Raw genomic sequence first — 17015 nt, 5'->3', positions numbered from 1 at the left:
TAGCAACCTCTCTCTGGTGAAGTCCATGACGCAAATGGCATGAAACAGACAGTTACATGACCTACAGCATGGTCAAGCAAGTTAATATTTCAGACATTTTCAGACCACTGAACAACTATTGATTTAGAACCACATAGAGTTAAGAAAACAGGAACTGCCTCCACTATTCCAGCACCATTTACACTTCAACATCATCAAATCACCTCTGCTTAGTCTAATACAGTGACAATTAAAAGATACCAAAAACAATTTAGTCCAATCAACATGAGCTAAATATGATGTGGCTGTCCATGGTTCTGATTTCTGTTTGTGTGTGCTTGCGCATGCATTGATGCAAGTAGAAAAACATGTTGACTCACCCGACTTGTAGAGAAATGCCAATGTCATCCTCCACTCTTTCATGTTGACGAAGCGGTCTATGACAGTACATACATGTATTTTTTGCTGTCCTAGGCTACCTGGCTAAAATGCTTGCTCATTAGCCTAACTTCCATTCATGAGCAATGTTAGTTAACCTTCTACATCTAGCTACATATTGAACTTCCATCCTCTCAGGCCAGGGGCACAACAATGTATGAATTTATGGTTGGATCAGAATCGCCGTTATAATCATTGGCCAGTATGGAGAATTAAGTAAAACTACAAGTCCAAATCCCTATCTCCATCCATGGCTAATTTAGGAAAGGGACAATTTTAGCTAGCTAGCTAGCCATCTGAGAACAAGACAACGAGATGCAACAACATAAGTTGTTTCTGTTAATGACATATGCTCTCAAAGCGATTTGATATAGAGATGCCAAATCCAAGCTGGCTTCCCCAGACACTTTTTTTCTTTCTTTCGCCAGGACCATTCACAGTTGAGCTCGCTCAGTCTAGCTCAAACGATGATTAGCTATTTTTGCGTACCTTTTTTGTCAAGGGAGGCCAAATGCTCACGGGCTTCCCTTGCATTCAATGCTATGGGTGAAAACAATATCATACTCGTTTGGACCAGACAGTATCAGATAGATGGCCTACACATAGAGACAGAGGGGCGCTGTTTCGCTCGCTCAGATGCTTTCTCTTGGGAGATTACATTCAGCCTCTTGCAAATTGAAGGAAAATTCTGAAATAAAATGATAAATTATTTGACATCATTTGTATTTTTCTGTTGGGGGGGGGGCAGTAGCTTGGCATCCCTTTGCGTCCATGAATACAGGTCATGTGAAATCCATAGATTAGGACATAATTAATTTCAATTGACTGATTTTCTTCGATGAACTTGAAATTGTTGCATTTATATTTCTGTTCAGTATAATTTTACAATGCCCAAACTAAGATGATATTGAATGAATGGAGTACGTTTCCAAAAGTATACCCTATTAACATGAAATGCATGCATGTAGTAGACCTAAATGTACATATTTGGATACCGGTCATGTAAGGAGAAAAGAGACTAAACCTTGCCCTTTAAAAGTGTCTCTCTCTAGGTCAGCGCTGTGTGTGCGCAAGTCCTTTTATTAGCACTTCATTAACATTAATTAATTGCTTCCTTTCTCATGGGCACAACCACAATCAAAACTGAAACTAATAGAAATGAAGCAGAGAGCAAAAACATCCCACCCACCTACTCCTCTCCTGTTCCACTTTAACATACACATCCCCCCCCACCCCATCTATGCTGAGCAGGAGACCTATTTGGAGCATTCGTATTCCCATCTCATAAGAAAGACGTCAGAGCAACTTAAAAGAAGTAGATGTACATTTTATTAACTTGTTCTGTACATAAAGGGTCATACCAGCACGGGTGTTAACCATGGGAAATATTAACACATGTAAATGGTATAAGAAAATAAAAAGGCACAATTTTTCATTTTGAATTAAGAATACAACATGGAGGCTCTCTTAAAACACGAGGGGAAAAGCACAGTAATACTTTTAATGCCTTGAGAGAAAAAAAAATCTGAAGCAGGTTGAAAACATCTTCACCTAACAAAAACAAGAATTAGGATTGGCGTATTGCTTAATCAAATGGGTTAATATGAAAGGTTGGACAAGGAAAACCAAACTATATTTGAAAGAATTTATTCCACAGACAACGAAAAAAAAAGAAAAAAAAAGTCTAATTCATACTTGGAGGAAATTAGAACTGACAAAGCAGCATTTGACCAGGAAGAAAAACCTCAAGGCCAAGAAGTCATGCAGAGGCCACCAACAGGTATTTTCTTCTCCCTTTTTAGAAAGCGACCTTCGGTCTAATTTTCAGTTTAACAGCTGGCTAACATAATAAACAAAAACAGTACAGTTGGGACACGATTGATAGCTGTACAATGGTATTACTCTACCCAATGAAAAAGCTCAGGGGGATTGAGGGAAAGCACTCAGGGAGAGTAAGTCTGTTTTCTTCTTTACAGCAGAGATCTAGTAGAGCACTTTATCAGCGCGTGCACACACACATACACACACCTGAGAGCAGGACAGCTCTGGCATCACAACATCAGACATACCAAAGACAACCATGTTGTCTGCCCAGAACCTGTGCTCGACAGTCAACACCATCTACAAACAAGACAAAAGTGTAACCAATCACCACCTTAGGGAACCTGGAGAGAGAGAAGAGGAAAGGATTGCTTGTGCGAAAGTTGCATTTTCAGTGAAAGGTATTGATGGGATGTCATTGGCTGGATGAAAACTTTGCCCGCCTCCCATGACCCATAACATTGGATGCAGGAGGCATCTGTCTCATAGAAAAACCCTTACCCCTCAAAAGTATTTATAAGCCCTCTTATAACATTGGCTATAGCCTGGTCACAGCCATGCACTTACACTATGACAAACACCTTGCAGAACTCCTGAATTGATGGCATAAATAAAACAAAAAGATGTCATCACACATGGCCATTTCACATGTTGTCTTGGGAAAACATAAATAAGGGAACTCTGTCGACTAGGTTCATGTCACTGAGGCTGTGGGCTATTCCACAAGGCAGGATCCATGTGGGATTCTTCTCCTGTCCCTGTCTTGACACAGGCTGAGCTGAAAAGAGACTGATCCTCACACACACAGCAGTTGCCCTAAACAAGTAATGGTTTACCGGTGTGTATGTGTGGCTGTGGTTAAGGTACAACAGTGAATGATTGTTTGGTGAGAGACAGTTAACTGGCTGGTTCTAACCTCAGGCCCCACCTGAAGCCCTCTATGCCTTTGCTCTCCTGACCTAAGTCAGTTCATGTGATGTTCAGTCACCTTTCATCCCCCCCCCCTTCTTTTTAGTTTTGTTTTACATTAACCTCCTCCAATCCACAATATGAAACACACAAGCAAGCACTCAACAAATTCCTAACTCTTCAAATGTAACAAAATAAAATAAAAAAATGACCAGGTAAGACATGGCGTCGTGGGAGCCATGGCAACACACATTAAAGGACAAAGGCAAAAACCACAGACCAAACTGTAACCAAGTTGGCGATGTAGGAGTTTAGTTAAGTCTGTAGCTGTAAACAGTCAGAAAGCTGCACGATGGTTGGCGTGACAATAACAGGGAGCGCTGCGGTATAGCCTCAAGCAGGCAAGCGCGTAACCGTGGTGACACTGGCAGGCGGGGTGGAGACAGCCAGCATTTTGGGTGTCACTGTGGAAGGGTTGGTTGGGGTCCAGGTCATTCACACTCATCTGGATTCAGGGGGTCTATTATTTTGACGTGGGTGAAGGGGAAGAGACCTCTCCGGCCGTTTACCTCTCCCTCCCACTGACCGCTGATGTTCATCCTCGTCACTTTGACTATATCACCCACCTGAGGAGAAATGGAGCATGGCGTTAGAAGAGTTTTCCTTAACACAGAAAAATGTGGTGGAAAATGTAAGATAAGTGCCAACCATCACATGATTTGGTCAACCCTTCATGTATTTGACACTGTACTATGGTTATGACAGGCTGAGCAGAAAGCCATAAATCGGATGCTTTGTGACACTGTGCATGACCCCAAACTTCAGACCACATGTTATTTACTCAGGATTAAATGTGGAAAGTTGGCATTGTTAAGAGGGAGATTAAAACCTGAAAGTGGAGGGAAGGCTTTAGATGTTGCAGAAACATTGGATCAGATGAGGCTTCATGGACATTGAAGTCATCCAGACCTATCTGCAATCGATAATCATAATCCTTCAGACAAATTCCTCAGCTTTAATAGTGTCTTTTGCAATCAACGCATGCTCTTCTTGCATAGTGAAAGAACATGTTAATATAGTCAACATTTAAAAAAGGTGCAATATGCACAAATCGCTCCATCATTTCCTGGTTGCTAAAATTCTAATAGTAAGCTTAATTTCAGTTTATGTGACAAAACAAGCAATTTATAGTGTAGAGAATCATTGTACCATATAAACCACTGAAATATATCGTGTACAAAAACCGAAAGTAAAAGTAGTAAACACTCAATTTAAAAACAGGAAGCATAGAAATTAGTACATAGAACAGATCTCCTGCTTAAGACTTGCTTTCAATGAAGAATGACAGATCTATAAATCACATTTATGTGAATTGGGTCAGGTTGACCAAAAAGCTTTAGTAGAACTAATCTGACTACAAAGATTACAAAGTAATGGGTGAATGGGGTTCTGCATAACCACTGTAAAATCTCAATGTATATGCTACTAGCACTTTATTCATATCAGAAATGATTCTGTTGTGTGGTGATACAATTTTCCTAAACTGATTTTGCAAATGGTCCTTATCATTACAATGTAAATTATGTTAAGACTAACTTTAATATATTTTCAATAAAACCTTAGTAATAACCAGATTTCAGTAAGCCTCTCTGTAATAAGAGTGGGTGGGTGGTAGATCACAGGGTATATTCCTCCCTTCAGATGGAGTCAGAATAATGACTTTGTTTCCGGAAGCAGATAGGCCCCAAAATAGACTGCTGCTAAATTGTAGGTTTCTGCAGTAGGAAATGACCTACTCTAAGCAATTCAGAGAGTGAAAGAGATCACATTAGTGAGTGTGTGAGAGGAAGCGAGAGTGAGCGAGCAATGAGAAGACTAGAAAAAAAAGACAGAAAGAGAGAGATGAAGTGTAAAAGACTAATAACAAAACACTTTACACATATGGACCAGTGGAGGCTCCTCAGAGGAGGACTAGGGTTGACCCAATTTAGTCGACTGGTCGATTGTTTGGTCGATCGAGAATTTGTGTGTCTTGATTGACACCTATCGGAGTGGACCAATCCATTGTGGAGGCCTCATCGATGCCACACCAGTACATTTACCGTTAATTCCCATAATTTCTCAACTACAATGTTTGGTAACCGTAATTTCTGTTATTGCATTCAATATATTAGTCTTTTAGCGTTCTCATTTTTGCAATTGACACGTTTACAGAGCGCGCAACCTAGGCTACACTTGTGAGAAACAAATTTTGGTTAATTTCATTTATGTGATGGCAAATTATTAATTTTGTTTTGAGCGCTCCTGTCAATGTTGAGTAGTGCACCTGACTACTCAGAAGTAGGCCTAGGCTACTAGGCCTGCGTGCAAATGTAGGCTTATAAATGTGCCCATTTGGGAATCTAATAGTATTTCTGACTGTCTTAACTCAGCACTACTGAGCTGTGGAGCCTCTCAAAGGCGTTTTTAGCTTCAGCTCAAACAGCAAGTAAACAAAGTCTGTGTATACATCCAATGACAATGCTTCCTTAATGTAGAATATGAAAAAACATTCCAGCTCTCTCCCGTTCAATAACCACTGTGTGAAAGAAAAAACAAATGTAATGCTCTGGTTTAGTGGGTGGAAAAGTCAGAAAATATTTGATTACTTCTTATCCTACACGCAAATAGCCTACAGCTGTGCCTATCCGGAGCTCACCAGCATGGTTAACTGAGGGTCCAGAATATTTTATACAATGTTGCAAGTTTGTTAGCACAAGCTTAAGGCTTGACCAAATTGATACAATGTTTCAAGTTCCTTGCAGACAAGCCACGAGTAGCCAGTTTTTTTATTTGTCAAAATCAGGATATTTTCTACCTTCAGGCTGCAATATTTTTATTTGTTAGCTTTATCTAGGATATTTTTTTACAAAGTTGGCAATGGAAGTTACTTTTAGACTTGCATAATTTTCATAGAATTTCATTATTAAATAACATGACAAGACTGAGATACGAAGACTATCATAAAATAAACTGTTCCCCAAAAATGTGCATATGAAAATCATAACTGGCACGCAGATTGATAGAACTGACAAGATAAATTGGCACTCATTTACATTTAAGTCATTTAGCAGACGCTCTTATCCAGAGCGACTTACAAATTGGTGCATTCACCTTATGACATCCAGTGGAACAGCCACTTTACAATAGTGAATCTAAATATTTTAAGGGGGGAAGGGGGGTTGAGAAGGATTACTTTATCCTATCCTAAGTATTCCTTAAAGAGGTGGGGTTTCAGGTGTCTCCGGAAGGTGGTGATTGACTCCGCTGTCCTGGCGTCGTGAGGGAGTTTGTTCCACCATTGGGGAGCCAGAGCAGCGAACAGTTTTGACTGAGCTGAGCGGGAACTGTACTTCCTCAGTGGTAGGGAGACGAGCAGGCCAGAGGTGGATGAACGCAGTGCCCTTATTTGGGTGTAGGGCCTGATCAGAGCCTGGATGTACTGAGGTGCTGTTCCCCTCACAGCTCCGTAGGCAAGCACCATGGTCTTGTAGCGGATGCGAGCTTCAACTGGAAGCCAGTGGAGAGAGCGGAGGAGCGGGGTGACGTGAGAGAACTTGGGAAGGTTGAACACTAGACGGGCTGCGGCGTTCTGGATGAGTTGTAGGGGTTTAATGGCACAGGCAGGGAGCCCAGCCAACAGCGAGTTGCAGTAATCCAGACGGGAGATGACAAGTGCCTGGATTAGGACCTGCGCCGCTTCCTGTGTGAGGCAGGGTCGTAATCTGCGGATGTTGTAGAGCATGAACCTACAGGAACGGGCCACCGCCTTGATGTTAGTTGAGAACGACAGGGTGTTGTCCAGGATCACGCCAAGGTTCTTAGCGCTCTGGGAGGAGGACACAATGGAGTTTTCCACTCCAAGTGGAAAAGGTTGCCAACCCCCGGTGTAGCCTATTACCGGCAACTTGGGGAGCGTAGTGGTAGAATTTGTGAAAGCGGGCAGAAGGTGGTTCGGGAACAGGTTATTTAAAAAAAAAAATCTGGTTAGGCTCTTGATTTCTGGCTCTCGACTGAATTGTGAGTCTTAATTATTTAATCAGTGTGCTTAATGCATCAGACAAGCGCCTACATATAGTTGATGTTATTAAAACACATAGGGGTGTGTTTTTATATGGAAACATACACTTTGGCTAAAACGATTTGTTGAAAGAAGTTGGCAGTTTTTTTTTGGGGGGGGGGGGGTCAGGGACAGCCCTAGGGAGGACTATACTCCTGAGTGAATATCAGAAAAATTGTGAAATATGTGTTTTAAAGTTACGTTTTTAGATAGAACTATACAAATATATTCACGGCACTAAATAATTGATTAAAACACACTGTTCTGCAATGAATGTCTACAGTAGCCTCAACAACACTGTAGGGTAGCACCATAGCGTGGCCAGAGGACAGCTAGCTTCTGTCCTCCTCTGGGTACATTGACTTCAATATAAAACTTAGGAGTCTCGTGGCTTTCACTCCATTCCATAGACTTACACAGCGATTATGACAAAGTCCGGAAGACCCACTCAATCCGATCGGAGCTCTTGCAGCATGAACTGATATGTCCACCAAATCAAAAGATCAGAGCATCTAGTACTGAAAGCATAAGCTACAGCTAGCTTGCACTCCAGTGCATAAAATGTGATGAGTAGTTGACTCAAAGAGAGAGAATGATAGTTGAACAGTTTTGAACAAATTAATTTATTCCCAAATTAAGGAGAAGCAGAGAGAGCTACAGAACCAGTCAAAAGTTTGGACACCTACTCATTCAAACGTTTTTTTTATTTATTTATTTTTTACAATTTTCTACATTGAAGAATTATTGTGAAGACATCAAAACCATAAAACATCACATAAGGAATCATGTATGTAGTAACCACTGTGTCAGATTTCAAAAAACGTTTACGGAAAAAGCAACCCTTGCAAATAATCTGAGACGGAGCTCAGAACACTAACCAAATTAGCCGCCATGTATTAGTCAACAGAAACCAGAAAATACATCATCAATGTTTCCTTACCTCAGAATGCAGTCGCAGGAATCGCAGGTCCACAATAAATGCCGGATTTGTTCGAAAATGTCCGTTATTTATGTCCAATTAGCTACTTTGGTTAGAGCGTTTGGTAAACAATTCCAAAGTCAAAGCGTGTCCATTATAACGTGACAAAATGTCCAAAAGTCAGTAAAAACATGCCAAACGATGTACTGAATCAATCTTTAGAATGTTGTTTACATAAATCTTGAATAACGTTCCAACCAGAGAATTAGAATGACTTCAGATGACCGGTGGAACGCAGGGCCATCCCCTGTGAACGCGTATGGTGAATGTTAGGGGGCACTATTTTTATTTTTGGAAAAACAATGTTCCCAAAGTAAACAGCCTATTTCTCAGGATCAGATGCTAGAATATGCATATAATTGACGGGTTAGGATATAAAACTCTAAAGTTTCCAAAACTTTAAAAATATTTTCTGTGAGGATAACAGAACTGATATTGCAGGCGAAAGCCTGAGAAAAATCCAATCAGGAAGTGACTCTTATTTTGAAAGCTCTGTGTTCCTATGCATCCCTATTGACCATTGAAAGGGATATCAACCAGATTCCTTTTTCTATGGTTTCCCTAAGGTGTCTTGAGCCTTTAGACATAGTTTCAGGCCTTTATTTTGAAGAACGAGTGTGAATGACCACATTACGTAAGTGGTCAGGTGGGGGCTCCGAGTGATTTTTGCGCAAAAGAGAGAGGTGGCCATTGTTCCTCCCGGTCCTAGTGAAAAGCCAACTATCCCAGTTGATATATTATCAAATAGATATTTGAAAAACATCTTGAGGATTGATTATAAAAAAACGTTTGCCATGTTTCTGTTGACATTATGGATATAATTTGGAATTTTTGTCTGTGTTGTCATGACCGCTATTTCCGGTGGATTCCTGGGCATAAGACACCAAACTAACATAGGTATTTGGTTATAAAAATATATTTTTGGAACAAACGGAACATTTGCTGTCTAACTGGGAGTCTTGTGAGTGAAAACATCCGAAGATCAAAGGTAAAAGGTTAATTTGATTGCTTTTCTGATTTTCGTGACCAAGCTCCCTGATGCTAAGTGTACATAATGCTATGCTAGGCTAACGATAAACTTACAAACGCTTGTATTGAATTCACTATAAAGCATAATTTCAAAATCTGAGACGACAGGGTGATTAACAAAAGGTTAAGCTGTGTTTCGCTATATTTCACTTGTGGTTTCATGAATATGAACATTTTCTAGTAATATTTTTTGACTGTTGCGCTATGCTATTCAGCATTGCTGATGACAAATATACCAGATGCGGGATGGGTAGTTCTAAGAGGGAGAGGTATATCTATAATTCCCATGTGTATAACTTGTATTATCATCTACATTTATGATGAGTATTTCTGTTGAAAAGATGTGACTATGCAAAATCACTTGTTGTTTTTGGAACTAGTGAAACTAATACACCAATGTAAACTCAGACTTTTTTTTTATACAAATATGAATTTTATCAAACAAAACATGCATGTAGTGTAACATGATGTCCTATGAGTGTCATCTGATGAAGATAAAATTAATCACTAACCTTGAATTATTTTTATTTCTGCTTTTTGTGAATGCTATATTTAGCAGGAAAATGGCTGTGCTTTAGCTGAAAAGCATATTTGAAATCGGACACTTCGGTGGGATTAACAACGAGAACAGCTTTAAAATGGTATGAGACACATGTATAGGTTTATCAATTGTAATTATGAGATTTCTGTGGTTTGAATTTGGCGCCCTCTATTTTCACAGGTAGTTGTCATATCGATCCCGTTAGCGGGATTGCAGCCATAACAAGTAACAAGGCACACCTGTTAATTGAAATGCATTCCAGGGGACTACCTCACGAAGCTGGTTGAGAGAACGCCAAGAGTACACAAAGCTGTCAAGGCAAAGGGTGGATACTTTGAAGAATCTCAAATATACTTTGATGTTTAACACTTTTTTGGTTACTACATGATTCCATGTGTTATTTCATCGTTTTGATGTCTTCACTATTATTCTAGAATGTAGAAAATAGTAACAATAAAGAAAAACCCTGGAATGAGTAGGTGTGTCAACTTTTGACTGGTACTGAACGAATACATAAAAGCAACAAGTAAAAAGTGTTGGTCTCATGTTTCATGGGCTGACATAAAAGATAGGAAAAATGTTTCATATTCACAAAAATCGAATTGCTCTCAAATGTTGTGCACAAATTTGTTTACATCCCTGTTAGTGAGCATTTCTCCTTTGCCAAGATATACCAGCCACCTGACAGGGGTGGCATACCCAGAATTTGACTAAACGGCATGCCCATTACACGGGTGCACCTTGTGTGTGTGTGTGTGTGTGGGGGGGGGGGGGGAATAAAAGGCCACACTAAAATGTGCAGTTGCGTCACAACACAGGTGTCTCAAGTTCAGGGAGCGTGAAATTGGCATGATGACTGCAGAGCTGTTGCCAAAGAATGTCATGTTAATTTCTCTACAGAGAATTGGGCAGTACATCCAACCGGCATCACAACCGCAGACCACATGTAACCACGCCAGCCCAGGACCTCCACATCCGGCTTCTTCACCTGCAGGATCGTCGGAGACCAGCCACCTGGACAGCTGATGAAACTGTGGGTTTGCACAACTGAAGAATTTCTGCACAAAGTGTCAGAAACCATCTCAGGGAAGCTCATCTGTGTACTCGTCATCCTCGCCAGCGTCTTGATGTCAACGTTGTGAAAAGAGTGCCCCATGGTGGCAGTGGGGTTATGGTATTGGCAGGCATGAGCTACAGACAACGAACACAACTGCATTTTATCAATGGCATACTGAATGCACAGAGATACTGTGACGAGATCCTGAGGCCCATTGTCGTGCCATTCATCTGCCGACATCACCTCATTTTTCAGCATGATAATGCACAGTCCCAAGTTACAAGGATCTGTACACAATTTGTGGATACAGACAATGAACCAGTTCTTACTTGGCTTGCATACTCACCAGGCATGTCACCCATTGAGCATGTTTGGGATGCTCTGGATCAACAGTGTGATCCAGTTCCCGCCAATATCCAGAAACTTTGCACAGACATTGATCAGGAGTGGGACAACTTTCCACAGGCCACAATCAACAGCCTGATCAACTCTATGCGAAGGAGATGTGTTGCGTTGCATGAGGCAAATGGTGGTCACACAAGATAATGACTCGTTTTCTGATCCACACCCCTACTTAATTTTTTTTTTTTTTTTAAGTACCAACAGATAAATATCTGTATTCCCAATTAAATTAAATCCATAGAGGTGGGCCTAATGAAATTATTTAAATTGACTGATTTCCTTATATGAGAAAAGTGTAACTTTGTAAAATATTTTAATTGTTGCATGTTACGTTTGATTTTTTTGTTCAGTGTAGCTGCGAAAAGGAATTATATATACACAATGAACAAAGTGATCATGCTGTTTTTATGTGGCTGCTATGAAAGTGAACTGTGTTTGCGTGTCAGCAGGGATGTATTCATTCCACTGATTCAGTTGAAAAAAAATACCTGAATTTGTCCAACAGAAACTCACACTGTTGGACTAATGATTAAACCATAGATCAGCTAGATGCAGGCAAGTGTGCAAAGCAATATTGAATGTGTCACTATCACCTTGATTATTCAAAATTCTCTAGAACTGTGTACCTACGTTATAAACTTTCATTCATAAGCTAGGTTGTAGCAACCTGATAATGTGTAACACAAAGCTAACACAATATCATGTAGTAGCCTAAACCTATCCATGTTACAGACTTGGGTGAATGGAATATGAGTAAGTCAACCAATATGCTGTAATAGAAATAAGACCATGCTCATAAATGCTAAAAGTGTGTGTACGAAGAGTGGATGTGTGATGAGTGGGTGTTTGAGGACAGTGCAGCAACAACAGGGGGAAGTCCCCAACAAACTTGTACCCACCATGAGCAGAACCTCTAAATGAGAGATGGTTTACTTTAGTGTGGAGGTCTAGTTCTAGCTACTGATGACTAATGCTGCAGATCTCTCTCTCCCTCTGAAAATGTGCACTATGACTAATGGCACATTTGACAACATGCACATCTCCAATCAAAATACTGCTACAGTCGAGGGCTGTGGGTGAAAGGAGACTGGACATTACCTACAGATGTTCATACCAAACCAATACATTCAAAGTCATGAAATAAGTCACCTGAGTTAGAAGGAGTGACCATTGCCTCAGGTGGTGTGATGGAAACTATATTCAGAGTCAGAGAGACGAGGACAAAAGCTGAGAGATTCTGATGTGGAGCCATAGCAGTTTCCATGATTAAATCAGATGACTTAATCCAAGGTGGTGGAAGCTACCGTAATACCCCATTTTTCTCCACTGACTCAAACTCTGCTGAATTCTGGGGGAGGATGGTAATCCAAGGCATTAGTCAGCCTTGCTCTAGTTTGTGAAAGTGGTGGTGCAATTCACACAACCCGACTCTCTGTCAGATGGGAATTTAAATGCAAACCTTCCATCTGCTCTGAAGGATACATGATGAGAACAAATTCTCTCTCTCTCTCTCTCTCTCTCTCTCTCTCTCTCTCTCTCTCTCTCTCTCTCTCTCTCTCTCTCTCTCTCTCTCTCTCTCTCTCTCTCTCTCTCTCTCTCTCTCTCTCTCTCTCTCTCTCTCTCTCTCTCTCTCTCTCTCTCTCTCTCTCTCTCTCTCTCTCTCTCTCTCTCTCTCTCTCTCTCTCTCTCTCTCTCTCTCTCTCTCTCTCTCTCTCTCTCTCTCTCTCTCTCTCTCTCTCTCTCTCTCTCTCTCTCTCTCTCTCTCTCTCTCTCTCTCTCTCTCTCTCTCTCTCTCTCTCTCTCTCTCTCTCTCTCTCTCTCTCTCTCTCTCTCTCTCTCTCTCTCTCTCTCTCTCTCTCTCTCTCTCTCTCTCTCTCTCTCTCTCTCTCTCTCTCTCTCTCTCTCTCTCTCTCTCTCTCTCTCTCTCTCTCTCTCTCTCTCTCTCTCTCTCTCTCTCTCTCTCTCTCTCTCTCTCTCTCTCTCTCTCTCTCTCTCTCTCTCTCTCTCTCTCTCTCTCTCTCTCTCTCTCTCTCTCTCTCTCTCTCTCTCTCTCTCTCTCTCTCTCTCTCTCTCTCTCTCTCTCTCTCTCTCTCTCTCTCTCTCTCTCTCTCTCTCTCTCTCTCTCTCTCTCTCTCTCTCTCTCGGCGTTAGATACCCACTTGGCATGTCATCGGCCCTAGCTTCCCCCTGTGGGGTACCTGTCCATCAGGTGTGATCTTTGGGAGAGCGGGAGCCAGGGTTGGGCGTTATCCAAATGTTCATATTCTCATGCAGTCCTTCCTCTCATACCGGGATTTACAGTATTACCAGCTTAGTACACAAGGGGTCACCAAAACTCAAAAAGCCTATTACCAGAACGCTAACAAAATCAGCACAAGTAATAATGAATTTCCATGGAGGCTGCTAGCTAAAAATATGCTCACGAGCGCAAGCAAAAATAAACAAATTGCAAAAACAGGCAATCAGCTTATAAAGTGGGTGTCACTAGGGCAATGGGCCTTACTTTTCTCTGCTAAAACATTTTGAAATGTAGCTGTTTCCATTTTTTCCTATGATACACATTAGAAATATGATGGCCACCCATCATGTTTGGCAAAAAAAACCTTGCCTTTTCATTGTAAGCTCATTTTACTTGTGTGGCTGCCAGCCAAATAATGTTGCACTTCTGTTGGCATCTGGTGACAATGAAGCTATTTTCTGCCAAATGTGTTGCACTAATATATTTTCTGAGAAGATAAACTAGTTGCACGTCAGGTGAAATGAAGAACGCGATCTGCTTTATCTCCTCACGCATTGTACAATTTGATTGCAGGTATTTACTTAAAAAGTAGCTAACAATATAGAAATGTATTGAAAAACAGTTTCAACAGCATTGAAAAACCACCTTGTGGCCATTTCCAAATACCCCAGTATGTGGTATACCGCCCAAGCCTAGCGGGTGGCTCTTGAGGATGAGCTCAACAAATAGAGAGAGGAGTCCTCTAGAGCTCAAAGCCACCCACCACCACCCTCAGCATTTATACTCCAAAAAAAGCTGACAACTTTGCACTTCCTCACAAAATATCTACACAGACTGATTGATGGAATCTATACCACTGGTCAGGAGAAGAGAGCAGAGAATAGGAGAAAAGGGAGGAAAGGAGATTACTTAAAAATGAGGGATGCAAGACAGAATATGCTTGCTGCATCAGAACTTTCTCAAACACAACGGTATTTAAATGACCTGATACATAATATTTGGCACAATGTGTACTGTGGCTGCAGGCTATAGTTCCTGACAAACTGCAATGCAGTTTCCACAGTATTAGCTCATTAAATCTAATAAAATGTACACAAAATAGTGAACCAACTAATCAAATATGAGAATAGGGGACAACTGGGAGGATTTAGGCCTCCCTTCACAAAGCCATACTAGAACAGAAAGTGAGGAACTCCTACCTCTAGAGCCAGGGCAGTCTTGTCATATGCACAGGGTACTCGTTTCTGAATGGCCTTAGCCATGACTGGCCCGTTCTGCATGGAGGGTAGGGGTGTGATGACTGCTCCAGGGGTGCCAGGAGGCAGGGGTGAGGGCGTCTGAGGCTGGGCGTAAGCGTGGGCCGGCTCTGGGATGCCATAGCTGTTGGAGTTGCGGGAGCTGTGAGGGGGCTGGCCAGGGTGAGGGGATGGTCGCACCAGCTTTTCCACGTAGGGCACAGGGATCATGCCCACTCGGCCCTCCTTGCTCTTGGCGCTCCACCACTGCTCCTCAGGCTTCTCCAGGATGATCAGGATCTCCCCTTTTTTGAAGGGCAGGTCCTCAGTGTCGCTGCCCGTGAAGTCGTACAGAGTTCGCACGTACTCCAGGTTGTCCTCTAGACCCCCCATCGTCTGAATGGGTCCGGTGCCTATCGCTGTGTTAGGGTACCTAGGCAGGAGGGTGAGCATAAAATACAGATTAACATGCAGATTTTCAAAAGACTGTTTCAAGATAATATTAAAAAGTTTTACTGCTGAACTACTGAAACCATCAGCTGACAAGCTGGAAATATATACATTCCTCTCTAAAAACAGTAGTGACTGCTGTTTTGTAAGTGTGGCCCTCTTTGTGAACACACAACTAGACAAGGTTCAAATGGTTATGCAGCAACAATAACTCTGGCAGAAGCACTGGAAGGAACTACACAATTCCTTTCCTTGTTAGACGTGTCATTACAAGAGAGGTCAATCAGGTCACTTATTAAGTATAAGCCTGGTAGCCTATAGTTTGTGATTGAAATGTGGTACAACAATCAGAATTGGTTTCTAATAGGTCAATCACATAGGAAATGTGTCAAATAATTTGAATTCTAAATATCTTGCAAACCTAAGTCCTAATTGCATTTAACTGCATTCCTTTGAGTGGTTTGTGGTAGCAGGTGCAGCCTATGAATGACAGTTCCTTACCTGGGGGCAGGTTCTATCAGTGTAGTCGTATCCAGGTAGTGGATTTTGTAGAATTCCAAAAGAGCTGGGAGGTGCTCGAATTCTTGGTCACCGATCTTGAACCTCTTGCTTGGCAAGGAGTTGATGATATAGTGGGACACTTTGGAGTTTTCAGATACTGACAGCACATAGTCGCCAGGGCAGGTAGAGGAATCCCGAACCAAAAACATGCCATGCCTCTGTCCTTGTAATCTATTCTGCGCCTCCTGTCTCGACACCGGCCCAAAATACCAACTGGACCGGTCCGATGAATCAAACCGTGCAGATGACATATTTGATCCAAATTAAATTAACTCAAAATAGAAATACCAAATATATTAGTTTAAACACTAAATAAATAAAAAAATATACAAGTTACCTAAATAAGCTAGATAGATAACGATGCGAAACCGATTTTCACAACTAAAGGTTGAAGATCCAGGGCAGGGCAAGCCGTCGCCCTATACTCGTCTTGAATCAATTTCTAGCCGAAGGCTGCAGGTCTCAGCTAGCTACATCCAATAGAAACGTTACCTGGCGTTTCAGAGACAGGCTGTGACTAGCTTGAGCCAACTTCGAAGCATAATGTTTCTACGTTTATTGTCAATGATAAATGCCAGATCTCGGTGTCAAACTACGAGAAGTGACACACATTTAGAATGCCTGGCTGCAACAATGATCAATCAAGGTTCCCCTTTTCGTTCCCTCTTCCGAAAAAAATATAATCGGATCTATGTCATGAAACAATATATATCCAGTCACTGTCTAAATGAGAACAGAAAAGGTCTCCTCACTACTAGATTAAACGAATCTCCATGTCGAAACAATGTTGCAAATAGCTGCGCGCTGGAGCCTAAATTGTAATTGTTGAATTTCTTGGTCGAACATTGGCACGATTCGCGGAAATATATTTTTTAAATCCTATTCTGGTGTCCCGACAGACTTTTTAGGCAGTAACAAAAATGGCGGCCTGCAACACGTCTTCACACAAAATTAATTCACTAAATAGTGACTCAGCTCCAATGCATGCATTTTTAGCCACAAAAATGTAGAGTTTGTTGCGTATATTTGTATCCCCTGGAAAGTTGAATAATAGGGTCCCTCTATAATTGTCTTTCCCTTCTTTATACTCGGCTCCACTCCTCCTGCCTGATGGAGTCCGAGACCGAAAAATGGCGGCTAGAGGGCGGGTCTGTGCGCTCCCAGCCTTTCGAGTTTTACTAGCTAGCACAGCCACAAAGTCAAAAGGGCTAATATTTTATTTATTTAAATAAAAACAAACATTTGCTTTTTAGTCTTTACGATTGGGTTTAAAATC

The 17015-nt window shown here is 41.4% G+C and overlaps 1 protein-coding gene across 1 annotated transcript; it reads right to left on the bottom strand.

Annotated features, from left to right (window-relative positions):
- Window positions 1–1723: 1723 nt before the first annotated feature.
- Window positions 1724–16881, bottom strand: LOC124007015 (crk-like protein). Its single transcript, XM_046317253.1, has 3 exons — window positions 15680–16881; window positions 14693–15161; window positions 1724–3773 (listed from the first exon to the last, which is right to left on the bottom strand). The coding sequence occupies exons 1-3, from the start codon at window positions 15988–15990 to the stop codon at window positions 3639–3641; spliced, it is 915 nt and encodes a 304-aa protein (XP_046173209.1). The 5' UTR covers window positions 15991–16881; the 3' UTR covers window positions 1724–3638.
- Between the last annotated feature and the right edge of the window lie 134 nt (window positions 16882–17015).

Source organism: Oncorhynchus gorbuscha, linkage group LG20 (assembly GCF_021184085.1).
Source record: "Oncorhynchus gorbuscha isolate QuinsamMale2020 ecotype Even-year linkage group LG20, OgorEven_v1.0, whole genome shotgun sequence".
NCBI lineage: Eukaryota > Metazoa > Chordata > Actinopteri > Salmoniformes > Salmonidae > Oncorhynchus > Oncorhynchus gorbuscha.
The sequence above is the reverse complement of the archived record's forward strand: the minus strand, read 5'-3'. Positions and strand labels throughout refer to the sequence as shown.

What these genes read in the sequence shown, in the direction of transcription:
- LOC124007015 (XM_046317253.1), bottom strand. Translation starts at nt 15,990, where the DNA reads ATGTCATCTGCACGGTTTGATTCATCGGACCGGTCCAGTTGGTATTTT. An exon ending in CTGATAGAACCTGCCCCCAG is followed by an intron (nt 15,162 to 15,679) that starts GTAAGGAACTGT and finishes CCTCCTGCCTAG; the next exon opens with GTACCCTAACACAGCGATAG. An exon ending in AGACTGCCCTGGCTCTAGAG is followed by an intron (nt 3,774 to 14,692) that starts GTAGGAGTTCCT and finishes ATTTCTCCTCAG; the next exon opens with GTGGGTGATATAGTCAAAGT.